This window comes from Oncorhynchus nerka, linkage group LG14 (assembly GCF_034236695.1).
Source record: "Oncorhynchus nerka isolate Pitt River linkage group LG14, Oner_Uvic_2.0, whole genome shotgun sequence".
Taxonomy (NCBI): domain Eukaryota; kingdom Metazoa; phylum Chordata; class Actinopteri; order Salmoniformes; family Salmonidae; genus Oncorhynchus; species Oncorhynchus nerka.
In genome coordinates this window covers 42,646,751-42,674,481 of record NC_088409.1, presented here as the reverse complement: position 1 = coordinate 42,674,481, position 27,731 = coordinate 42,646,751, and the positions used below count along the sequence as shown (strand labels likewise).

Sequence of the window (27,731 nt, the reverse complement as noted above, 5' to 3'; positions counted from 1 at the left end):
TGTTTAGGATCTTGTAGAACAGAGTACAACATTGACACAATACTGTATGACAGCAAACACATGCTGTATACTGTCCATTTAGAATAAAAATACGTGTTCACTAGAGCACCCTGTCAAACATACCTAAGCCTGTCTATTCTGAGTGACTTTAAATGTAACGTCATGCTATTTTTCAGATGCTAAATATTGGACTTGGTGTGTTTTACACATGAATGGCATGCATTGTGTTGTTAATTACTTGGACTTCAATAGTGAGTAAAGTAAGCTTTTTATGCAAACTTTCGCATATGGTCATTTGTCATTACAGAAACTATATTTTCATCCAACACTTACTTGTTTCTAAGTTAATTTAGTTAAATTAGGCGCCACCCTGTGCTAGTGATTGGTATTGCACATTTCTCCCCCAACTACAAACTATCAATAAATGCACCAAACAAAAACCTCAAAATCAACCACTTTTATTCCCAGTTTCATGCAAGGAAAAAACATTGTTACATGGACTGTATGATTGGCAGTGGCTTACATGGACAGTAGCCACATTTACACAGTAGTACACAGTCAACGCACCTCAGTGAGGATTCAGAACTGACTTTAAACTGATGAAAATGTTCCTTCTTGGATGATTTGGTACATAATATGGCACATTGACATATACAACGATACATTGGTGTGATTGTTCCTCCATAGAGTATATCAGATAATGTAAACAATGTACACATCTGATATTTTATCTTGGGCATTTTTATTGTCCTCAGTTCAGTATTCTGTGCATGCACAACAGACGTTAAAAGCAATAACAAATGTTTAAGGAAAATAACAAAATGGATACTTACTATATCCTGACATTTAATCATCTCAGAAAGAAACACAAACTCGAAAAGCACAACTTACTTGCGAGTTTCAGTGATCAATCGTGACAAATTAAAAGGGGCAAAGGGCATCAAATAAAAAATGTAAAGACAAAATGACCTCTTAAAATCGATTCCCAAAGAGAAAACCTAATTTTACAACACCATTGAGGGTATTTATGTAATATCATATTTCGAAATGGGTAGTCGTCTACTACCCGAGTTAGAAAAAAACCCTGCAACATTCCCATTACAACAAACAATTAAAGAGTAATTCACATCATAAAACACCACATCTAATAGTTATAGGTACAGTATTTGAATTATATAAAAAATACAAGATCCCTCTCATTAGATCCCTAAAAGACGCAATCTAATTATGGTCCGTAGTCATCACAATTACGCCGACTCCACCCCGACATGATCTGCCACCTCAGTTAGATTTATGTCTCATTCTATCATTACAATGAAAATGTAAGAGTAACGACACACATCATCAGGAAGTACTATTTTGTACAAAATACATCCTTGAAGAAAACAAAATGGCCGGTATAAAAAAAGAAAGAAAGAATGGCATAAAATGCCATCAAAAAAGTGGTTTGGGGTGATTAGTGGTGCTGGTAATCCAAATGAGGATGCTGTCCTATTACTTCATTTGTATTGCACGTCCCATACCTAGTGTTCTGGGAAGGTTAGTGGTACAGACTACATTACATCAACAACTCTGCCATATAAATACTTTCTGATGATTGCGTTTCCCATACAAAGCTAAAGTGCATCTTTACCTCAAAAATGCCTGTACACATCCGATTGGGCCATTCGATTAGGAAGAATTTGCACAAGAGATTTTCTACCTGCGACATCCTCAAACCCTCATTAAACTGAACATTGGCACCTTGCTAACTTCATGGTTCCTCCTATTCTCCAGTAGACGTGTGCCCAAAGGAACTCTCAGACGAGAGGGTAAAAAACCCTCTCGTCTGCCTTTAGATGGACGGGCTTCCATTATGTCTGTGTTTTTACTGCCTTACTGATACATCTGCACATGTCCATGCAGCGAGGTGGTGTTGCCCCCACAGTCCACATACTGGTATATCTCCTGGGAGACCTGCTCCGAGTGCCCGAAGTAGGAGGTGGTCACTGTCACCCTGAAAACCAGTCAATAGACAGTAGTCAGTTTCCCCAAAATGGCTGCCCACATGGGCGTGTGTGGTTTGACTAAATAAATAGAGTAGGTACAGTAACATGTGTAAACTCAACGTATTAGTAGATATTTGAAAAGGTACACTGCATTCAGAAAGTATTCAGACCCCTTGACTTTTTCCACATTTTGTTATGTTACAGCCTTATATTAAAATGGATTAAATCGTGTTTTTCCCTCATCAATCTACAAACAATACCCCGTAATGACAAAGCAAAAAGGGTTTTTTGAAATTTCTGCAAAAAAATAATTTTTACATTAAGTATTCAGACCCTTTACTCAGTACTTTGCTGAAGCACCTTTGTCAGTGAATACAGACTTGAGTCTTCTTGGGTATGACGCTACAAGTTTGGCACACCTGTATTTGGGGAGTTTCTGCGTTGCTGCACAGCTATTTTCAGGTCTCTCCAGAGATGTTTAGTCGGGTTCAAGTCCGGGCTCTGGCTGGACATTCAGAGACTTGTCCCGAAGCCACTCCTGCGTTGTCTTGGCTGTGTGCTTAGGGTCGTTGTCCTGTTGGACGTTGAACCTTTGCCCCAGTCTGAGATCCTGAGCGCTCTGAAGCAGGTTTTCATCAAGGATCTCTGTGTATTTTGCTCCCTCTTTCCCTCAATCTTGACTAGTCTCCCAGTCCCTGCCTCTGAAAAACATCCTAACAGCATGATGCTGCCACCACCATGCTTCACCGTAGGGATAGTGCCAGGTTTCCTCCAGATGTGATTTTTGGCATTTAGGCCAAAGAGAACAATCTGGGTTTACTCAGACCAGAGAATCTTGTTTCTCATTGTCTGAGTCCTTTAGGTGCCTTTTGGCAAACTCCAAGTGGGCTGTCATATGCCTTTTACTGAGGAGTGTCTTCTGTCTGGCCACTCTACCATAAAGCCCTGATTGGTGGAGTGCTGCAGAGATGGTTGTCCTTCTGGAAGGTTCTCCCATCTCCACAGAGGAACTCTGGAGCTGGTTCTTGGGGTCCTTGATCACCTCCCGTACCTAGGCCCTTCTCCCCTGAGTGTTCAGTTTGGCTGGGCGGCCAGCTCTAGGAAGAGTCTTTGTGGTTCCAAACTTCTTCCATTTAAGAATGATGGAGGCCACTGTGTTCTTGGAGAACTTTAATGCTGCAGAAATCTTTTGGTACCCTTCCCAGATCTGTGCCTCGACAAAATCGTGTCTTGGAGCTCTACAGACAATTCCTTCGACCTCATGGCTTGGTTTTTGCTCTGACATGCACTGTCAACTGTGGGATCTTATATAGACAGGTGTGTGCCTTTCCAAATCATGTCCAATCAATTGTATTTACCACAGGTGGACTCCAATCAAGTTGTAGAAACATCTCAAGGCTGATCAATGGAAACAGGATGCACCTGAGCTCAATTTTGAGTCTCATAACAAAGGGTCTGAATACCAATGTAAATAAGACTTTTCTATTTTTTATTTTTTTTAAATACATTTCTTCGTCATTATGGGGTATTGTGTGTAGATTTATGAGCAAACATTTTTAGAATGAGGCTGTAATGTAACAAAATATGGAAAAAGGGAAGGGGTCTGAATACTTTCCGAATGCACTGTATACTTACTGCATCATGACCACAATGTTGTGAACCTTTATGGACTGCAGGGTGCAATAGTCGCTGCAACACAAAACATTTATTAAAGAAACGTCACCATTTGTACGGTCAACCACACAATAAAATGCAATTACTTGTGAAATACTTACAACATATAACTCATCTCATCAGCAATGACTGTGGGAACCATGTAGTCAATCTGAAATAAACAATATGATGTAATGCAGCCGTTATCCATCTCCCATATTGAACAGGGCGGTTGAGTGCTGACTGAGTAAGTAATGAGTAACGTTTGAGGGCAAACAGTCCAAAAATGACATCCTCATTCCATCCTTGCTGCTACTGATGCCCTCAGAACAGGGACAGATGTTCTAGTGGATTCGTCAACAACAACAAGGTTCATTATCAATGAGGTCTGATTTTGTTGCTAGATTTTGCAGCAAAGCGGACGGAACAATAAGCTGCTGTGTTGAGCGATAGAAAAGCACTTCAGGACAGTTGAAAGTACAACTTTGATTCACTTGTCAAGCTATGCTCACTTTATAAACTGTAATATGTTTATAACAAGCAATTATACCAAGGCATATTATTCTAATATTCATATGGTAAAGACCCACCTGCTGCTTATCCAGTGGTATGATGGTCGTCACATTGCTAATACGGGCCTTCCCAATCACAGTCTTAGAGAACTGCACCTGGGCTGTGATGTTGGTCAGGGATACAGCGTAGTAGTTGTTATTGGTGATGTTCAGAGTGTTCTAGAAGAAAAGACATACGGCACAACAGTTGTTGGAAAGAGAGTCATTACGTTGAACCCACTTAAATTTGCATACCGCCCCAACAGATCCACAGATGGTGCAATCTCTGTTGCACTTCACACTGCCCTCTCCCACCTGGACAAGAACACCTATGCGAGAATAGTCTTCATCGACTACAGCTCAACGTTCAACACCAGAGTACCCTCCAGGCTCATCACTAAGCTCAGGACCCTGGGACTGAACACACCTCCCTATGTAACTGGATCCTGGACTTCCTTACGGGCTGCCCCTAGGTTTAAAAATATATATATATCCCAGGCAGTGAAGGTGAGCAACAACACATCTACCACTATGACCCTCAACACAGGGCCCGTCAGGGGTGCGTGTTCATTTCCCTCCTGTATTCCCTGTTCACCCATGACTGAATGACCGAACACACGACTCCCAACACCATCATTAAGTTTGCTAACAACACAATGGTGGTAGTCCTGATCATCGACAACATTGAGACAGCCTATAGGGAGGAGGTCAGTGTGGTGCCAGGACAACAACCTCTCCCTCCACGTCAGCAAGACAAAGGAGCTGATCGTGGACTACAGGAAACGGAGGGCCGAGCACATTCCCATTCACATCGACAGGGCTGTAGTGGAGCGGGTCGAGAACTTCAAGTTCCTCTGTGTCCACATCACTAAGGAATTAACATTGTCCACACACACCAACACAGTTGTGAAGAAGGCAAGACAACACCTCTCCCCCAAATGGAGGCTGAAAAGATTTGTCACGGACCCTCAGATCCTCAAAAAGTTCTACAGCTGAAGAATTGAAAGCATCTTGACTGGCTGCATGATCATTTGGTATGGCAACTGCTTGGCATCCGGCCGCAAGTCGCTACAGAGGGTAGTGCGTACGGCCCAGTACATCACTGGGGCCAAGCTCCCTGCCATCCAGAATAGAGGTCGACCAATTAATGGGAATGGCCGATTAATTAGGGCCGATTTCAAGTTTTCATTACAATCGGAAATCAGTATTTTTGGACACCGAATTGGCCCGATTAAAAAAATATATATAAATGTTTTTTTACACCTTTATTTAATTTTATTTAACTAGGCAAGTCAGATAAGAACACATTCTTATTTTCAATGATGGCCTAGGAACAGTGGGTTAACTACCTTGTTCAGGAGCAGAACAACACATTTTTACCTTGTCAGCTCGGGGGATTCAATCTTGCAACCTTAAAACCCTCTAACCACCTGATTACATTACACTCCACGAGGAAACTGCCTGTTACGCAAAGGCAGTAAGCCAAGGTAAGTTGCTAGCTAGCATTAAACTTATCTTATAAAAAACAATCAATCAATCATAATCACTAGTTAACTACACATGGTTGATGATATTACTAGTTTATCTAGCGTGTCCTGCGTTGCATATAATCGATGCGGTGCGTAACCATGAACATCAATGCCTTTCTTAAAATCAATACACAGAAGTATATATTTTTAAACCTGCATATTTAGCTAAAAGAAATCCAGGTTAGCAGGCAATATTAACCAGGTGAAATTGTGTCACTTCTCTTGCGTTCATTGCACGCAGAGTCAGTGTATATGCAACAGTTTGGGCCGCCTAGTTTGCCAGAATTTTACGTAATTATAACATAACATTGAATGTTGTGCAATGTAACAGGAATATTTAAACAATGCCACTTAATATAATGTTTACATACCCTACATTACTCATCTCATATGTATCTGTATATAATGTACTCTATATCATCTACTGCATCTTGCCATCTTTATGTAATACATGTATCACTAGCCACTTTAACTATGCCACTTTGTTTACATACTCATCTCATATGTATATACTGTACTCAATACCATCTACTGCATCTTGCCTATGCCGCTCTGTACCATCACTCATTCATATATCTTTATGTACATATTATTCATCCCTTTACACTTGTGTGTATAAGGTAGTAGTTGTGGAATTGTTAGGTTAGATTACTCGTTGGTTATTACTGCATTGTCGGAAGTAGAAGCACAAGCTTTTCGATACACTCGCATTAACATCTGCTAACCATGTGTATGTGACAAATAAAATTTGATTTGATTTAGACTTATGGATGTCACCCGTTAGATAAAATACGGAACGGTTCCGTATTTCACTGAAAGAATAAACGTCTTGTTTTCGAGATGATAGTTTCCGGATTTGGCCATATTAATGACCTAAGGCTCGTATTTCTGTGTGTTATCATGTTATAACTAAGTCTATGATTTGCTAGAGGAGTCTGAGCAATGGTAGGCAGCAGCAGGCTCGTAAGCATTCATTCAAATAGCACTTTCGTGCATTTGCCAGCAGCTGTTTATGACTTCAAGCCTATCAACTCCTGAGATTAGGCTGGTGTAACCGATGTGAAATGGCTAGCTAGTTAGCGGGGTGCGCGCTAATAGCGTTTCAAACGTCACTCGCTCTGAGACTTGGAGTGGTTGTTCCCCTTGCTCTGCATGGGTAACGCTGCTTCGAGGGTGGCTATTGTCGTTGTGTTCCTGGTTTGAGCCCAGGTAGGAGCGAGGAGAGGGACGGAAGCTATACTGTTACACTGGCAATACTAAAGTGCCTATAAGAACATCCAATAGTCAAAGGTTAATGAAATACAAATGGTATAGAGAGAAATAGTCCTATAATTCCTATAATAATTACAACCTAAAACTTCTTACCTGGGAATATTGAAGACTCATGTTAAAAGGAACCACCAGCTTCATATGTTCTCATGTTCTGAGCAAGAAACTTAAACGTTAGCTTTCTTTGCACTTTTACTTTCTTCTCCAATACTTTGTTTTTGCATTATTTAAACCAAATTGAACATGTTTCATTATTTATTTGAGGCTAAATTGATTTTATTGATGTATTACATTAAGTTCAAATAAGTGTTCATTCAGTATTGTTGTAATTGTCATTATTACAAATAAATAAATAGGCCGATTAATCACATAGTCTTTTTTTGGTCCTCCAATAATCGTATCGGTGTTGAAAAATCTTATCCTTATCCCTCTATTCCAGAACCAGTTGGTGTAACAGAAGGCCCTAAAAATGGTAAAAGACTCCAACCACCCAAGACATAGACTGTTCTCTCTGCTAATGTATGGCAGGCGGTACCGATGCACCAAGTCTGGAACCAACAGGACCCTGAACAGCTTCTACCCCCAAACCTTAAGACTACTAAATTGTTAACCAAATAACTACCAGGACTATTTGCATTGCCCCTTTTTGCACTTTTTTGACTCATCACATACACTGCTGACACAGTTTATTATCTACCCTGTTGCCTATTCACTTTACCCCTAACTATATGTACAGTTGAAGTCGGACGTTTACATACACCTTAGCCAAATACATTTAAACTCCATTTTTCACAATTCCTGGTAGCCTTCCACAAGCTTCCCACAATAAGTTGGGTGAATTTTGGCCCATTCCTCCTGACAGAGCTGGTGTAACTGAGTCGGGTTTGTAGGCCTCCTTGCTCGCACACACTTTTTCAGTTCTGCCCACAAAGGATTGAGGTCAGGGCTTTGTGATGGCCACTCCAAAATTCGGACTTCATTGTCCTTAAGCCATTTTGCCACAACTTTGGAAGTATGCTTGGGGTCAATGTACATTTGGAAGACCCATTTGCGACCAAGCTTTAACTTCCTGACTGATGTCTTGAGATGTTGCTTCAATATATCAACATCATTTTCCTTCTGCATGATGCCATCTATTTTGTGAAGAGCACCAGTCCCTCCTGCAGCAAGGCACCACCACAACATGATGCTGCCACCCCTGTGCTTCACGGTTGGGATTGTGTTCTTCGGCTTGCAAGCCTCCCCCTTTTTCCTCCAAACATATCAATGGTCACTATGGTCAAACAGTTCTATTTTTGTTTCATCAGACCAGAGGACATTTCTCCAAAAAGTACGATCTTTGTCCCCATGTGCAGTTGCAAAATGTAGTCTGGATTGTTTATGGCGGTTTTGGAGAAGTGGTTTCTTCCTTGCTGAGCGGCCTTTCAGGTTGTCGATATAGGACTCGTTTTACTGTGGATATAGACTTTTGTACCGGTTTCCTCCAGCATCTTCACAAGGTCCTTTGCTGTTGTTCTGGGATTGATTTGCACTTTTTGCACCAAAGTATGTTTGTCTCTAGGAGACAGAACACACCTCCATCCTGAGCGGTATGACGGCTAAGTGGTGTCATTGTGTTTATACTTGCGTACTATTGTTTGCACAGATGAACATGGTACCTTCAGGCGTTTAGAAATTGCTCCCAAGGATAAACCAGACTTGTGGAGGTCTAAAATTTTTTCTCTGAGGTCTTGGCTGATTTATTTGGATTTTCCCATGATGTCAAGCAAAGAGGCACTAAGTTTGAAGGTAGGTCTTGAAATACATCCACAGGTACACCTCCAATTGACTCAAATTATGTCAATTAGCCTATCAGAAGCTTCTAAAGCCATGACATCATTTTCTGGAATTTTCCAAGCTGTTTAGAGGCACAGTTAATTTAGTGTATGTAAACTTCTGACCCACCGGAATTGTGATACAGTGAATGATAAGTTAAATAATCTATCTGTAAACAATCGTTGGAAAAATTACTTGTCCTAACCGACTTGCCAAAACTATAGTTTGTTAACAAGAAATTTGTGAAGTGGTTGAAAACCTAAGTGTATGTAAACTTCTGACTTCAACTGTACATATCTACCTCAATTACCTCATGCCTCTGCACATTGATTCGGTGCTAGTACTCCGTGTATATAACCATGTTATTGTTACTCATGGTGTATTTAGTCCTTGTGTTGTTGTCTTTCTATTTTTCTCTCAGCATTGTTGGGAACGGTCGGTAAATACGCATTTCACTGTTAGTCTACACCCGTTGTTTTACGAAACATGTGACCAACACAATTGGATTTGAATCCATGTCAACCCTTAGATGGAAACACAAGAAACAACTAAGAGGATCTTACTGTGATATTGAGATAGACAATCCGTTTGTCCTGGTCATAGGAGACGAATGCAGACTTCACGCCCACATAGGAGACGTCGATAGAACGAGGGAACATGAAAAACACAGCCAGGCCAGACAGCAGGAGGCATAGAAACACAGACACAGTGACATACAGCTTTCTGCAAGAGAAAGGGAGGAAGCGCCATTAAAAGAAAGACAGAAGTTGGATATAGACCACAGTCAACCACAGTTGAATCATTCAATTGCACAGCTTTCAACAAAAAAAAGAGACGTCTGGCTGAGCGAGATGAGACTTACGTTCTCCTTGGCTGGAGCCTCTGGTCACTGTATGGAATCAGAGCCACAAGCTGGTTCTCTTGGCCTGCATTAGAGACGTGATGACAAAGCCATTTACAGAGGAAACTGATGTTGGTTCAAACGTATGTCTTTTTCATTTTCAGTGAATGTTGGAAGTCTCAGTGTTTCTAGGTGGCCTATCAAATCAAAATGCAAATTAGGAAAAAAAATAGCAGCTCATGAGGTGGAGATTTAGAACAGATGTAGGTGTATTGTGTCAGTGAGTGAGAGTCCATGTTTATTACTGTGTAGGAATGTATTTGTTTATCCCCTTACCTCGTGGTATTCTGCCAGTGCCCTGGCATGTGGGGCATGTGACACTGTCTCTGCCAGTAAATTCCACATAGGGGAACTGAGACACATCTCCATTCTTTCCATCCTCTTCACTCTGTGTGTCTATGTACTCTGGACCAGTCGTCAGGCCACTCTGGCTGCTACGGTCGTCTTTCCCCTTCGACAAGAGGGAGTGTGACTTCCCCATCACTTTCTGTGAATAAAACATTTAAGATCTAATAAGTAGGTGTGGTTGGTAGTGAAAACTCATGCCACATATTCATTTGATATTTACATGGTAGTTATGGTCATTTTACACAAATTGTTTTATACTACTTTTGTACTATAACAAGGTACCTGCCTACGTCATGACCATGTATATACAGGTTTAAAAGCCCATTTTTACTGTAGACAGGCTACCGTTCTCCTATTCCATTTTTGCATAGATTATTTTGGGTTTTGTTTAGACCAGTTTACACCAACTCCCAAAAGCTCTTATTAAGTGCGCACCATCTATGTAATTCATGCGTGCTTGAAACAATTATTGTCAAACAAAAGACACTTGTTCTGACCAAAGTTTCGTATGGACCAAATATATGTAACCTAGTCAAACACATCGCATCGTGTCTTCTACTCCTACTATACATTGTGCGCCAATGGTCGAGGTACTGTGATGACGTGCAGACGACCATTATGCTACACAGTACACCATGTTCCTTCCAGAGAAACTCGTTCGCCGCCGCCTGCCATTTTAATCCGAAACTCACGAATAGATTGTTGCGTATTTGCTCCGATATTCTGTTGTACTTTTATTTGGTGTCAAGTTATTGATGTGAATGATTGCGTAGAATACTTGCAGAGCACAGGGCATTGTTAGCATGGATAAAATGTTTCCATATTGCAAAATGTTGCCCGGTTCCCCTGACAATGCCAAAGCATCACTGTGCGATATTACACACGCACTACAGATATGATCAAAATGGCAACATTCGATATTCGATTAATCTGCTTACCTTTGCATATATTCACGCAGAATTGCTTTACATATGCTTGGTCACGAATAGCCGCTGTTATTATCAATATAGTACTGACATAAATACACGCACTAGTATTCTGCCAGCAGCTCCGACGAGACGTCACTTTCGTATGGTAATGTGGAAACCTTCAAAATAAAAGTCGGCATTTCAAAAAATCTATGTCAATGTGTATAACTAATTCAAATTATATTGAATTTTAATCTATGGCCACTTGTATTGTGCCAACAAAAAATTGCAATAAGTAATTTATGAGTTTTTTATTTTTAAGACCAATAATGAAAATACAATGTTGACACTAATATGTTGAGAATATTGGGCTGTAAAGAGAAAACGTTTCCACCTGTCTCAGCTAAAGTGGGGTAGAAAATACACAGTAGGATCTCTACTAACCAAATATGATTAGTTTTGGAGGGGGACTGTGTCATACATATGTGTGTGTCATACAGCACTTCGTTCTCCAGCACTTCTTGTACTTTATGTTTCTCGTGTAAGGTCAAAAGTCATCCACAGTGATGTGAAACCTTGTGTCCTTATCTCGCTTTATTGATCTTTCAGCAGTTCGCAATGGGAGGTTGACCTACATATTGAGCTCAGTAATCTGTCATTCAGGGATAAATGCCAAAAAAGGACACGACAAGGCACATCTTATATTTGACTCTTTTAAGATGAAGATTATCTCTATAGAGCAGGGGTTATCTAGGGGAGCGGCAGGTAGTCCAGTGGTTAGAGCATTGGGCCAGTAACCGAAAGGTTGCTAGATTGAATCTCTGATGTGACAAGGTAAAAATCTGTCATTCTGCCCCTGAACAAGGCAGTTAACCCACTGTTCCTAGGCTGTCATTGTAAATAAGATTTGGTTCTTAACTGACTTTCCTTGTAAAATAATGTAATAATATATATTTTTATGAATTATAATCCTCAAAAGGTTATACAGCTGCAACATCGAGAGCATCCTGACTGGTTGCATCACTGCCTGGTAAGGCAACTGCTCGGCCTCCGACTGCAAGGTACGCACAGGATGTACTTCGAACACCCGACAAGGCCAACATCCCCGTCATTGGCAAGAGAAAGAGACACAGGTAGAGAGGACACAGAGCAGGGTGCATCACAAGGATCCACAGAAGGCGAGTGGGAAAGCTCCCGTTACCGTCAATATATTACTTGACTGGAACATGTTCGCCACAGTGACTGTACGTACATACCCCAACCAGAAGCCATGGATTACAGGCAACATTTGCACAGAGCTAAAGGGTAGAGCTGCCACTTTCAAGGTGCGGGACTCTAACCCGGAAGCTTTTAAGAAATCCTGCTATGCCCTCCTACAAACCATCAAACAGGCAAAGTGCTAATACAGGGCTAAGATTGAATCGTACTACACCGGCTCCGACGCTCGTCGGATGTGGCAGGGCTTGCAAACTATTACAGACTACAAAGGGAATCACAGCCGCGAGCTGCCCAGTGACACAAGCCTACCAGATGAGCTAAATCACTTCTATGCTCGCTTCAAGGCAAGCCACACAGGCATGCATGAGAGCATCAGCTGTTCCGGACGACTGTGTGATCACGCTCTCCACAGCCGACGTGAGTAAGACCTTTAAACAGGTCAAAATCCACAAGGATTGCCAGGACGTGTGCTCCGGGCATGTGCTGACCAACTGACATGTGCCTTCACTGACATTTTCAACATGTCCCTGATTGAGTATGTAATACCAACATGTTTCAAGCAGACCACCATAGTCCCTGTGCACTAGAACACTAAGACAACCTGACTTAATGACTACAGACCCGTAGCACTCACGTCCATAGCCATGAAGTGCTTTGAAAGGCTGGTAATGGCTCACATTAACACTATTATCCCAGAATCCCAAGACCCACTCCAATTTGCATGACTGGTTGCATCCCTGCCTGGCACGGCAACTGCTCGGCCTCCGACAGTAAGGTACGACAGAGGGTAATGCGTACGGCCCAGTACATTACTGGGGCTAAGCTGCCTGCCATCCAGGACCTCTACACCAGGCGGTATCAGAGGAAGGCCCTAAAAATGGTCAAAGACCCCAGCCACCCCAGTCATATAGAATGTTCTCTCTGCTACCGCATGGCAAGCGGTACCGGAGCGCCAAGTCTAGGACCAAAAGGCTTCTCAACAGTTTCTACCCCCAAGCTATAAGACTCCTGAACAAGTAATCAAATGGCTACCAGGACTAGATTGTCTAGCCCAGCAGATTTGTAGAGATACAGATTGTGCATCTCTTTCAGAGCATTCCCTTTCTGGATTTGGGTGAAGGAGAAGCGAGAGGGGGCTTGGGCAAGTTGCTGCAGGGAGTGGTGAGATGTTGGTCGGGGTAGGGGTAGCCAGGTGGAAAGCATGGCAAGCCGTAGAAAAATGCTTATTGAAACTTTTGATTATCGTAGATTTATCGGTCTGTAACAAGCGGCAACGGTGAGAGACTTGTTTCTGGAAAGGTGGATTTTTAAAAGTAGAAGCTCGAATTGTTTGGGCACAGACCTGGCTAGTATGACACAACTCTGCAGGCTATCTCTGCAGTAGATTGCAACTCTGCCCCCTTTGGCAGTTCTATCTTGTCGGAAGATGTTATAGTTAGGGATGGAAATTTCAGGATTTTTGGTGGCCTTCCTAAGCCATGATTCAGACATGGCTAGGACATCAGGGTTGGCGGAGTGTGCTAAAGCAGTGAATAGAACAAACTTAGGGAGGAAGCTTCTTATGTTAACATGCATGAAACCTGTCATGCAAACAATGCTATGAATTGGGATTGAGTCATCACACTGTGCTCACGCTGTGCTCCAACGCCAGCCAGTCGCTAGTCGTGGGTATCACCTTCTCTCATTCTTCCGCTACACTATAACTTGTAAATGATGTTCTCCATTGTTGTTCTGAAAGCTTGATTAGACTGTGCACTCTTAGTTAGCCTTGTAACCTTGTTGTCTCTTGTAATACATTTTAATCTCTACAAAAAGTGCTTTTGCTGACCTTGATCAATAATCATGTAAATTATCTTGTCTTTGTTATAATGCTTTTAAACTAGGTAATAGGTCTTTACTGTGTGCTGCAAACCTTGATAGATAAGAAGTACTTATCGGCCTACAACCTGTAAATAATTTTGTCCATTGCTGTTCAGAAAGTGTGATTAAACTGTGTCCTAATAGCCTGGTAAATATTCATTACATTTAACTTGTAAATAAATTACATTTAGTTTTGATAAAAAAGTGTATCTTTTGTGTTTAATTTTTGTTGTTGTTGTTGAGTGTGTATTGATTTCAAGAGCATGGATAATAGCAGGTGATTTAAAGCTGTGCTTGGTTAGTAGAGACCCTACTGAGTATTTCCCACTTCACTTTAGCTGAGAAAGCTGGAAAGGTTATCTCTACAAGCCAATATGTTTCCCATATACAGTTTATTACAGTGTATTGCATTAGGGACCACAGAGGGGACGGAGTGAAAATCCAGCAGCAGGCCATGCAACACAGACCCCCTCCAAAAGTAACTAGAGACAGTGGTGTAAAGTACTTAAGTAAAAACACATTAAAGTACTACTTTTGGGGGTATCTGTACTGTACTTCACTATTTATATTTTTGACAACTACTTCACTACATTCCTAAAGAAAATAATGTACTTTTTACTTCATACATTTTCCCTGACACCCAAAAGTACTGGTTACATTTTGAATACTTAGCAGGACAGGAAAATGGTCCAATTCACACACTTATCAACAGAACATGCCTGGTCATCCCTACTGCCTCTGGTCTGGAGTACTCACTAATCATACATGTTTCATTTGTAAATTATGTCTGAGTGTTGGTGTACCCCCGGCTATCTGTACATTTTAAAAACAAGAAAATGGTGCTGCTTAATATAAAGAGTTAGACATTTGATACTTAAGTATATTTGAGCAATTACATTTATTGTTGTTACTTAAGTATATTTAAAACCAAATACTTTTAGACTTTTACTCAAGTATTCTTTTACTTGGTGACTTTTACTTGAATAATTTTACTTTAGTAATTTTCTAGTATCTTACTTTTAATTAAGAATGACAATTGGGTACTTTTTCCACCACTGAGTAGAGAACCTACTGAGTATGTCCCACCCCACTTTAGCTGAGTCAGGTAGAAACGTTTTGGAGTGGAATACTCTGCACTACATAGGTTGCTCAGCAAAAGAACCATTTCAGTTTAGAGTCTTTTGAGTAATTCCAATCAAATATATTTGTATTTTATTAAAAGTGTATTTTAAAAAAATCAAAGGTGGTTGCAATGCTGTGAAAAACTGCACTAGAGTTAAAAATATATATATATATATTCGCAAAGTTTAGTAAGCATTTTGCAACGGGACTCTTATTTTGAAAGAAACATTCCGCAATCGTGCTGCTAGAAAAATATCCTGCTGCTAGGAGAACGATATTCGTACATGCCCCCTCATTATCTTCATTGGACTGACTTTGTTGTTATGTAATTGTAGGCCTAGATTTGACATGAAATGTGTTTACAATACTAGTGTGATAATGTAAATAATCTTACATCGATTTTGCATTTCAAATATGTTGGTTGCTGTGTCTCATATTGATTATGTAGTCTGTATACTGCATGTTTCTAGAACAAACAGGCAATTCAGATGGGAGTGGGACATTTAGAGCATACTTAGTATTCTAGCATTCTTTAGGTTCTAGTTCTACTGTCAGATTCCTGGTAGCTTGTGTCACCTGATGGGAGAGATTAACCTACTGTAATTCTTGGCTTTCCAAGTGTTCTACAAATGCCAGCATTGTAACCGGACTACAAGTTTGTCACATGATTCCAATAGTGTAATAAGGTTACCTTGTGTGTATTCCTTGAAGGAGCCCATGTCCTACTGATGGTTAGATGGTTAAATTACCTTGTTATGTCAGTCACTGACAGTCACTCAATTAGCCATGTCAGCTAACAATGTTTAGATTGGTAAATTAGTTTAGCCAGCTATCTAAACTTGTAGTAATCATGGCTGAATACCGACCGGTAACCTGCCCAGGAGCCCTGACCTCCAGGGGGCCCCCATTGATATCGTTAGTCATTTTCACTCAGATGTCATTAACACGGCATTAGTTTTGGCAAATGTGTAACATTTTGGCAAATTTAGTAGAATTGCGTGAAATTTGTTATACAATTGCAAAATGTTCTATCTGCCCCATGACAAAATGTGTAGAACTGCAGAAAACTTGCTTTAAAACTGTAACATTTATATTTATTTATTTTATTTTTTATTTTTGGGGGAACTCAGTCTCAGTCTCAGGTCTCCTGAGTGGTCTAAGGCACTGCATCTCACTGCTAGAGGCCTCACAAGTGGCTGTCATTGGGAGTCCCATAGGGCGGCACACAATAGGCTCAGCGTCATCCAGGTTTGGCCGGTGTAGGTTTACATTGTAAATAATAATTTGTTCTTAACTGCCTTGCCTGGTTAAATATCAAATAAAAAACTTACTGTTGAGAGTTATAATAGTAGAATATGCAAGGAGCAAGTTTGAAATTTGATTGTGCGTCAGCAATTTGTATCTTGTTATGTCAGTCACTAACAGTCTATCAATAACCCATATCAATGAAAACAAATTGATTGGTAAGTTAGTCTAGCCAGCTATCTAAACTTGTAGTAATCATTGCTGAATACCGACTTGCCCAGGAGCCCTGACCTCCAGGTGGCCCCCATTGATATTGTCAGTCACTTTCAGTCAGATGTCATTACCATGGCATTAGTCTTGGCAAAATGTGTAAAATTGTAGGGAAAATCAACATTAAAACTGAATTTTTTTATTTCCACCCCTTAGCAAAATGAGTAGAATTGCATTTAATGTGCATTTAAAATTGCTAAATGTTCCCTCTGCCTCATGGCAAAATGTGTAGAACTGCATAAAACATGCTTTAAAACTGCAACATTTTGTATTTATATTTTTGGAACTCAGTCATGGTTTCAGGCCTCCTGAGTGGTGCAGCAGTCTAAGGCACTGCATCTCAGTGTTTGAGATGTGACTACAGACACCCTGGTTCGAATCCAGGCTCTATCACAACCAGACATGATTGGGAGTCCCAAAAGGCGGCTCATGTTTGGCTGGTGTAGGACGTCATTGTAAATATGAATTTGTTCCTAACCGACTTTCCTTGGTTAAATAATAAAACACTTACTGTTGGGAGGTAGAATATACAAGGTTCATGTTTGTGCATCAGCAATTTTTATATTGATATGTCAGTCACTAACAGTCATTCAATTAGCCATATCAGTGAAAAAAGTTTATTGGTAAATTAGTCTAGCCAGCTATCTAAACTTTTAGTTCTAAAGGCCAAAATCGACCAGGCCCAGGGGCTCTGACCTCAAGGGGGCCCCCATTGATTTTGTTAGTCACTCTCACTCAGACATCATTAACATGGCAAAATGTGTAGAATTGCAAGAGATTAGCTTTAAAATGAAAATAAATGTCTCTCCACCCCATGGCAAAATTGGTAGAATTGCAGTAAATGCATGATTACTTGGGTGCGGCCAGCTGTGGGCATGTAGGCAGGATTGAAATACCCTTCATTCTGTGACATACAATTTTTTTCTATCATCTCGCAAAACGTACTTTTGGACGAGACTGACTTTATGACAAAATTTTTCCTATTTAAACTTTTTATCCAATTTTGACACTTGAATAAATGTTTCGGACTGTTATCGATGCCTCATGGGCCGTTTTCAAAACGAGAAGTTGCTTTTTAGGGGCAGTCGCTCTTGAAAATGAAGTATGGAAATGAACTGAGACTCAAATAATTTAGGCAGTGTGCATATATTTGTATTAGTTAGACTAGAGGATGATGATAGACATATAGAGAACTCACTATTCCTTCAGATAAGAAGACACATGAGGTAATACACACTTTTTACATTTCTAGAATTGCCTGGCAGGAGGAGGAGTATTGAATTTGATAACCACAGGAGGGCAGTATACAGTTAAGTATTGCAGATGACTGGATGGTTCCCCAGCAGATAATTGGAACAATAGTTTTATTCCAATCTCTGTACTCATTCCCATGAGCTATTCTAAATAATGTGGAAAAAATTGTGAATTAAGACAACTGTCAAGTAGAAACATTTCAAAATATTTTGCCCTGACAGTGTTTTAGTCGTGGCCTACTTGGTATTGCCACTAGTTTCGTCATTGTGCCCACACTAAGTAAATTAGAGAGACAGCTCCAAGCATGACGAAATCAACCCATGCTAATGATTATAATGTACAAAATATTCCTGAAATCAGTCGATGTTAATGAGTATAATGTACAAAATATTCCTAAAATGCAGACCAATGTAGGAGTCTTGAGGTGCTCAAACATATTTACATGTAGAGATTTAACAAGCCCAGAGAGACCCTTACAAAAAAAGAATGCCGTTTTGAAACTGCAGTAAAAGTGCAGTAACAGCAGTCAACTGTAGTATTTTGGGCGCAGTAATTGCAGAATAACTGCAGTGTACTGCAGTTGAAATGCAGTTATACTGCACCCAAACCGCAATTACGCTGCAAAATTACTGTATTAAAAAAACGGTGCCATTTTGGATGCAGTATTTGCAGCATACTGCAGTTATACTGCACTCTGACTGCTGTCTTTTTTTTGTAAGGGGAGCAAGCCCTACTTTCCTCCACCTCTTATTAGAGAGTTGGCTTCCTCTTACTCAGTCTGAGTTTCCTGTTACCGTACGACTACAGCATCCTAAGCACACAGCTCCCACTACAAACACAATCATATTTGTACATAATTTACTCTGGATTACCATAAGGGGTATGGAAAACCCTTCAGTTCCAGTCTTAGGTGGAGAGTTAAGAGTCTTCTGGCACTGCAGTTCCAGACAGGCTACAGTCTGAGGCTGCCTGTGTGTCTCTGATAAGACCTTAGGGAGAGCCATGTAGACACATCCGCCCTCTCCCAGTGTCAGCAAGCTATCAGCGTCTGTGCAGAGGGTGCGGATGAAATCCATATTGCAAAGGTGGTTTTTTGCAGTCCCTTCAGTCCATTTTCTGCTAAGTTCATCTGCACCTGTCAATTTCAACTGTAAATCATAAATCAGTAGCGTGGCATTAGGCAACCAATGTTAATTGAAATGATCAACCACATAATAAGAATGTGGAATTGAATCATGTATATAACCAAGCATGCTTTCTCTCTTTACATTTCTGGAATTGGCCTTAAGAGGTCTGGACGTTATCAATCCCAGCCATAAGCCGTTAGAATTCTATAAACTACGCACCGAGGTTAAAAATGAATAGTCAAGCTTAAACTGGTATTAGCGATGGTACGTTAGGGACGAGGCAGAACTCCTACATTTTCCCTGAAGCAATATCCTCACTTGAATTGCCATGTGCTTGTTTTTAATTGCTCTGTAAGTTATCAATATCGGACTGCAATGAAATATTAACATGGCCATTCCCTCTGCGATTGGTTAGAACAAGTTTACATGAATTGGTAATTGCAGGCAAAGTCAAAAGCCTCCAAGATACAGAGACCTCGGAAATTCAGGAAGCATGAATATTAGTCGTCTTGGTTGAATCCTCCTAATAATTATGATAAACTGTGATTACTCAACATGCAATCATACAGTTTTCAGATGAGTCCTGGGGGCATTTTGGCCTTTTTTTTCAACCCCATCTCTCAACAATCTCAGAGAATATTCACTGGCGTTTCAATCAAAAATGCTATTGCTGAACAGTTCTGTACTGTGGTTCAAATAACTACAACACCACTTACAGAATTGTAGTTTATCAATGTAAAATGTTGTTTTAGGGATCAAGGAGTCAACTACAAGGAGACAGGTCATCTTGAGGGGATCCACAGTATTGAAACAGTTGAACTCTGTATTGAAATGTGTCCTATATAGTATAAACTGTTCAGAATACAGTGTGTGTTGAGGTTGTTGTCAGACATAGCTAACTCTAGATTGATCTTGGTTATGTACAGTACAGTACATCTGTTTCCACAGAGGATCACCCAATCACATTCTGACCAAATTGAGAAAAGCTGGCTGAGAGATTTTATGACAGTGTCTAAGTGCATGTGGTTTGCATGAGGCTTTTAGTGTGTGGTTAAATGGTTCATTTTACTGCCCTCCTTTTTCTTGCCCTCCTTCTTTGAATGAATGAAATGGGACACTCCTTGTAGTGCTGGCCTGATTTGGTTTCCTTTGCTCTCTCCTAGAATATGACTCTTTAGATCTGTGATTTCTCAGAGGGTTTGGTCGTGGCCAATGCAGACTTTCCACCTGGACTATTGGGGTTTCGACTAATGCTTGATGCTCAGTATGGCTCATTAAGTTAACACATTAACCTTCCCCAAAAATGCTCTTGCCCTCATATGTTTTTGTTGTACTTAACTGTATTTGTTTACATGTTACAGTGACCTTTGACACACATACAACATTACTTGCTTTAATATTTGCTGAGATGATGTTTGTTGCTGTTGATCACCTGCTTGCCATTTTGACCCCCCCTCCCCCCATTCTGAAGGGTGTAATATTGGTCCCAACATGTCCAAGGTCAATTACTTAGCCCGTCAATCTGGAGGGCTGCACATTAATCACGTTTGTTGGAGCGTCAGGCCAGCAGTTGGATTAACATGCCACGCTATCTGTGTTTCACCACAGCTGCTAGACTGTAGCATTAGCTTCCTGTTGGGATTGAGACTATAGGAGAGGAACTGACTGGTGCATTGGGGAGGACGTCGGCCAAATGTGGATGGTCTAGCCAGTAGGTTGTTGGGCATCATGAGGGTTTTGAGGTTACAGTCTATATTTCGGTGATTCTTTTTGTGTTATGTACGACTGATACCATGTTTTGACTAGTAGGCTGGGGGGGGGATGGGATGGAATGTGATTGAAGTCGCTCTAATCTCCATGACAGCATTTTAATAGATCAAATTGCGGTGTGTTTTGAGACCGATAGAGTATAAGGAAGTGGCAGGAGATGGAAATAGAGCAGGCTGTGTGATTGTAGGTCATGGTAATGCCTGGTGAACCTGACCCACGGGACCTCTCTCTGTTTGATCTCACTAAGGAGTCCCCCAGGGGCCCAATGTGATGCTTGTGGGGGCAGAACCTTGGCCGTGCCTTCCTGCGCCACATGCCACGTACACATGCACGCACACGCGTGCACACACACACACACATACACACCCTGTAGGACTGCTTCAGGACTAGCTATAGTATATCCCTGCTCCAAAGTCTCTCCTTCTGAACAGCAAAGACAAATGAGTGGTGTTGAGTAGTTAATGAGCATCACACACAGGCATGAACACGGGCACATGCCGGCATACACACACACACACACACACACACACACACACACACACACACACACACACACACACACACACACACACACACACACACAGCCATCCTGTCTGATTGTCACAGTACATTACCATTGGGTCTAGTTGCTCTCGTTGCCGTTGCTATGGCAGCACTCATTGAAAAGTGTCTGGCTGTAGGCCTGTCCTCTAGGCTGCGCCTTCAAAAGAAAAGCCAATCACAAGTCAGCGTTGTCATAATTATACTCCTAGAAAGCATTACAGTTTTTTTACAATCACTTTGGCACTATTTTCAGAACCTTATGATCATTTTTCAAAACTCTAGACACAAAACTCAAAACTGTCATCACTTGTAACACAGGCTGTCCAATGTTCAAAACACTGCATTGTGCATTCATATCTTCAAAGAAACCTTGCACTTGCAGAATCATTGGTTCAAATAACTCATTTATCATGAAATACCATCGGAACATTCATTTAGATCTCCCACACACAAGATCCCGATACTTTCACTGTGTAGTTGTTCGTACAATCATTAAATATTGTAGTACAAAATATGTGATACATGTTTCATTTGCTACTACACGTAAATACATCAATGTAAAAGGACTAGTAGAGAGAATACTATAGACACAGTTGAATCATTGAACAAAATATGAAATGTATTGATGAAATGCAATAAAATCCAACATAGGTTTCTTTGAATCAAAGCAAAAATAATTAGCTACAAAAAAAGAAAAAAACTACAGTAAAATGTCAACTGTTCCTCACCTGACTTACTGTAAAAAGCAAAACAAAGGATAGATTACTGTACTTCTATATTTCCATCAAAACTGTCTTGTGGATTTGGCCACAGGTTCTCATCCACATCACAGTGGATGTTTTCATTAGCCAAATATCTTGGGAAGAATCTTTGGGCGAATCCAGGCCTGACACTGGTCTGCCGTGATGTCATTGCATGCCTCATCCATGGCCTGGAGAAGGGCGGCTTGTTCGTGAGGGCGCCTATCATATACCTTCCAACTCCATGTGGAGAAGAATTCCTCAATCAGGTTAAGGAAAGGAGAGTATGGGGGTAAGTAAAGGGTGGTAAATTGTGTATGGGCCTGAAACCATGCTTGCACCATTCTGAGCATGGTGGAACCTGACATTATCCCACACAATGACATAGGTCATGCCATCTGCTCTACAGACCTAATTTAGCTCATCAAGGAAGGTTACATTCGAACAGCGAATCATGTGGCTGCCTGCAAATCAATATATAGAGTATATAGAGTAGAGAGCTTTAGATGTTGTTCGACCAAACATTAGAACAGGCAAGATGAGTAATCTAAGCAACTTTGACCGTGGTATGATTGTTGATGCCACATATGGTGATTCCAGCATCTCAGAAACAGCTGCCTTCCTGGGATTTTTACGCACTACAGTCTCTAGAGTTTACAGAGAATGGTGCGATAAACAAAACACATTCAGTGAGCGGCAGTTCTGTGGGCAAAAACACCTTGTTAATGAGAGAGGTCAGAGGAGAATGTCCAGACTCATTCAAGATAACAGAAAGGCCACAAATGCTCAAATAACAGCTGTTTAAAACAGTGGTGTGCAGAAGGGCATCTCTTAACATACAACACTGTGAATAATTCAGGCTGTTGTGGAGGAAAAAGGGGGTCCTACCGACTACTAGATAGGTGTACCTAATGAAGTGGCCGGTGAGCGTACAGTAATGTCAAAATCAGAAAACATGGTCTGGAAAAGTGGTACATGGGACCATAGAAACAGTGTCTGATGAAGAATGATGATGAAATATTACATCCATAGATAAATGAAGTCCAATTGGTTCATGTTCCACGGTAATTGGGGTCAATGGATCTCGTTGTCCTGAATCCTTCATGATCTAAACATGGAATATTGTTTGTCAGTTTCCATAAAACTAACTATGCATTAAGAGTAATGCAACAGTTACTTATAATTTTGAGCAGTTGTATCAATTGATAGTTAGATCATTGTAATGAAATGAATAGACAGTCATTTCAGATGTAATGTGTGAATTGCATTTTGAAATGGTAATGATGTTATGTTGTGTCATTTTGAACAGGTGATTTTAATTCAATGAACAAATGATCTTAGCTTTATGTGTATTGTATCCAAGCAATTGGAAAAAAATGTTTGTTTTGAAAAATTAGCATTTTGATCATTGGTTGTGAGTTTTGTGTCTAGAGTTTTGAAAAAAGATATCAAGGTTTCGAAATTAGTGCCAAAGTGATTGTAAAAAAACTGTATTATCACCAAAAAGAGAATATGCAGGCTCCTGCTGTTATAGTATTACTCAAAATGACTAAATACCCTTACCGTAAAAGCATGTAACCCCTTCACTTTTTTTCACCATTTGCATGGTGTTAATGGTTAAACGTGAGTTATTCAACCTGCAAACTTTGAGAAACCTACATTATTGATGATTCCGTCCTCCATGATATGTTCCGTACATTATTGAACCTGTGCTAAACGGCCAGCCATGCAGGTGCTCTACATGATGACGTGAAGTGTAGGCTGTGATATGACATCTGGGTCATTTCCTGTATTTTGGGTGGATTGGCTGGGAGGCCACTAAAAAGAACTGCATCTGACCTCGTTCTTTCCTGGCTTCTTTGTCTTGTTTTTCAATGCTACTGACCCATAGTTACTTTGACTCTATCCGAGCATCTATATGAAAGTAATTATGGAAGGTGCTTTTTATTCTCAATAGAACCATTCATATGCTCATATTTTTCACGGTTCAGAAGATCAACAGATATGTCGATCACAACTGTCATTTATGATCTCACTCCTAGTTACAGTACAACTGATTCCAATTCATTATCATTCATTGACCAAATACATATTTGTCATTTTGATTAATCAATAGATTCATTTAGATTAGTTTAACAAAATGGATGCGACTCGACTGCCATTGATTAGTCGAGTAGTCCATTATGTAATTGATTGTTTGACCCCAGCTTTTAGGGAGGGCGCTGATCAAAGTCACATCAAAGAGTTAAAAGTCTAGATGAACGGTCCATGAATTCATGTGGAGCTATTTTGAAGTAGCAGCAGCAGCAGCAGGCTTTGTGACAAAAATCTGTCCAGCATACTGCGGGTGTGTTGTGACGCTAGCCTCTCATTAGACTAATTGGTTTTGGCCCATGGTCAGTAGATGAGGACAGCTGAGAGTGGTCGAGGCAGATGAGGTAAGCTCTTAATCTCCTGGAGTCCTTCCTTGCCTCACTGGGAGGACACGACTGGGACTCTAGTGCACTCCAAGGTGCAGTATCTTACTCACACGCATCGCACAGTCTGGACAGTTCTCTGCAGGAGGGGTGTGTATGTGTGTGTGTGTGTGTGAGGTTCTGTTTGAGTGTGAGGGAGATGTGTGAGAGAGAGAGCGGGAGTGTGAGTGGGAAATGTGTATGTGCATAATGCATAGTGTGTTTGTGTGTTAGAGTGTGTGCAAACAAATTTATACAGTATCTGTGTGCACACACGTGTGTATCTGTTTGTATGTTCAGTGCTCATGTTTACTTTATACAATGCCTTTTAAAAGTATCTACCCCCTTGGTGTTTTTCCTATTTTGTTGCATTACAACCTGTCATTTAAATGGATGTTTATTTGGATTTCATGTAGTGGACGTACACAAAATAGTCCAAATTAGGTGATGTGAAATTAAAAAATCACATGTTTCAAACAATTATACAAAATTAAACACAGAAAAGTGGTGTGTGCATATATGTATTCACCCCCTTCACAATGAAGCCCCTAAATAACATCTGGTGCAAACAATTACCTTCAGAAGTCACATAATTACTTAAATAAAATCCAGGTGTGTGTAATCTAAGTGTCACATGATCTGTCCCATGATCTGAGTGTATGTCCTGTTCTGAAAGGCCCCAGAGTCTGCAACACCACTAAGCAAGGGGCACCACCAAGCAAGCGGCACCATGAAGACCAAGGAGCTCTCCAAATAGGTCATGGATAAAGTTGAGGAGAAGTACAGATCAGGGTTGAGTTATAAAAAAATATCCAAAACTTTGAACATCCCACGGAACACCATTAAATACATTATTCAAAAATGTAAAGAATATGGCACCACAACAAACCTGTCAAGAGAGGACTGCCCATCAAAACTCACAGACCAGACAAGGAGGGCATTAATCAGAGAGGCAACAAAGAGACCAAAGATAACCCTGAAGGAGCTGCAAAGCTCCACAGCGGAGATTGGAGTATCTGTCCATAGGACCACTTTAAGCTGTACACTTCACAGCAGAGCTGGGCTTTACGGAAGAGTGGCCAGGAAAAAAGCCATTGCTTACAGAAAAAAATAAGCAAACACGTTCGCCAAAAGGCATGTGGGAGACTCCCCAAACATGTGGAAGAAGGTACTCTGGTCAGATGAGACTAAAATGTAGCTTTTAAGCCATAAAGGAAAACACTATGTCTGGCGCAATCCCAACACCTCTCATTACCCCGAGATGACCATCCCCACAGTGAAGCATGGTGGTGGCAGCATCATGCTGTGGGGATGTTTTTCATCGGCAAGGACTGGGAAACTGGTCAGAATTGAAGGAATGATGGATGGCGCTAAATACTGGGAAATTCTTGAGGGAAACCTGTTTCAGTCTTCCAGAGATTTGAGACTGGGATGGAGGTTCACCTTCCAGCAGGACAATGACCCTAAGCATACTGCTAAAGCAACACTCGAGTGGTTTAAGGGCAAACATTTAAATGTTTTGGAATGGCCTAGTCAAACACCAAACCTCAATCCAATTGAGAATCTGTGGTATGACTTAACCTGTTGCTCCTACCCTCTACTTTTTTAAACATTTTGTTAAAAATCGCGCAACATTTCAGCGCCCTGCTACTCATGCCAGGAATATAGTACGTTCATATGGTTAGAATGTGTGGATAGGAAACCCTCTGACGTTTTTAAAACTGGTTAAATCACGACTGTGGCTATTACATAACGTGCGTTACATCGGAAAGCGCAGGAAAACCTGATCACAGAAAATGGAAATAAATATCCTTGCGCCACTTCAAGCAATTGTTAACAGTGAGCCGAATTAGATAAGACCGAGCATTCAACTCCCACAGCATCCCCATGTTGTCTAGAGTCTTGTGAATTGAATCCTCTTTGATTCTTGGTTGAACCGAAAGAGGGGCACGACTTACCTCCGGTCTCCGCCCAGATCATTCCGGAAGAGCTCTCTCCTGAAATTTTTTCCAAGACGACAGCTAATGATATTTACATCGCCTACGGATGATTTTTATCGCTTATTAACGTTTACTAATACCTAAAGTAGCATTACAAACGTATTTCGAAGTGTTTTGTGAAAGTTTATCGTCTACTTTTTGAATTTTAAAAAATGACGTTACGTTGTGAAATCGCTGTTTTTTCGTTTATCACACAGTCTACATATAACGATATCTTGGCTTTATATGGCCCGATTTAATCGAAATAAAGACCCAATAGTGTTTATGGGACATCTAGGAGTGCCAACAAAGAAGATGGTGAAAGGTAATGACTGTTTTCTATTTTATTGTGCGGTTTGTGTAACGCCGAAATGCTAATTATTTTGTTTACGTCCCCTGCTGTGCTTTTCTGTTGTAGTGTATTGGTGCATGCTATCAGATAATAGCTTCTCATGCTGTCGCCGAAAAGCATTTTAAAAATCTGACTTGTTGCCTGGATTCACAACGAGTGTAGCTTTAATTTGATACCCTGCATGTGTATTTTAATGAACTTTTGAGTTTTAACTAATACTATTAGCATTTAGCGTAGCACATTTGCATTTTCAGAGCTCTAGTTGGGACGCAAGCGTCCCAACTAGAGGCAAGAGGTTAAAGATTGCTGTACACCAGCGGAACCCATCCAACTTGAAGGAGCTGGAGCAGTTTTGCCTTGAATAATGGGCAAAAATCCCAGTAGCTAGACGTGCCAAGCTTATAGAGACATACCCCAAGAGACTTGCAGCTATAATTGCTGCAAAAGGTGGCGCTACAAAGTATTAACTTTGGGGGGGTGAATAGATATGCATGCTCAGGTTTTCAGTTTTTCTGTCTTATTTCTTGTTTGTTTCACAATAAAAAAACATTTTACATCTTCAAAGTGGTAGGCATGTTGTGTAAATCAATGATACAAGCTCTCCAAAAGTCCATTTTAACTCTAGGTTGTAAGGCAACAAAATCTGAAAAATGCCAAGGGGGGTGAATACTTTCGCAAGCTACCTAATGTGTGGTTGCTTGTGTGCATACTTAATATCTTTACCTTTTGGCATGCCGGGATCTCTGCTAGTGTGCCAGAGGACTTGTAAAAAAAGAAGGACTGCCTTGACCTGACCCCAGATTTAATCTCATTAGGCCATTTGGCCACCTGGG

The 27,731-nt window shown here is 40.7% G+C and overlaps 1 protein-coding gene across 1 annotated transcript; it reads right to left on the bottom strand.

The window, feature by feature from the left end:
* Positions 1-442: 442 nt before the first annotated feature.
* On the bottom strand, positions 443-11,119 carry LOC115141134 (transmembrane protein 106B-like). The gene is made up of 8 exons (XM_029679804.2): positions 10,993-11,119; positions 9,983-10,193; positions 9,668-9,731; positions 9,369-9,528; positions 4,232-4,372; positions 3,764-3,813; positions 3,624-3,677; positions 443-1,996 (listed from the first exon to the last, which is right to left on the bottom strand). Exons 2-8 carry the CDS (start codon positions 10,185-10,187, stop codon positions 1,876-1,878), a joined length of 795 nt encoding a protein of 264 aa, XP_029535664.1. The 5' UTR covers positions 10,188-10,193; positions 10,993-11,119; the 3' UTR covers positions 443-1,875.
* Between the last annotated feature and the right edge of the window lie 16,612 nt (positions 11,120-27,731).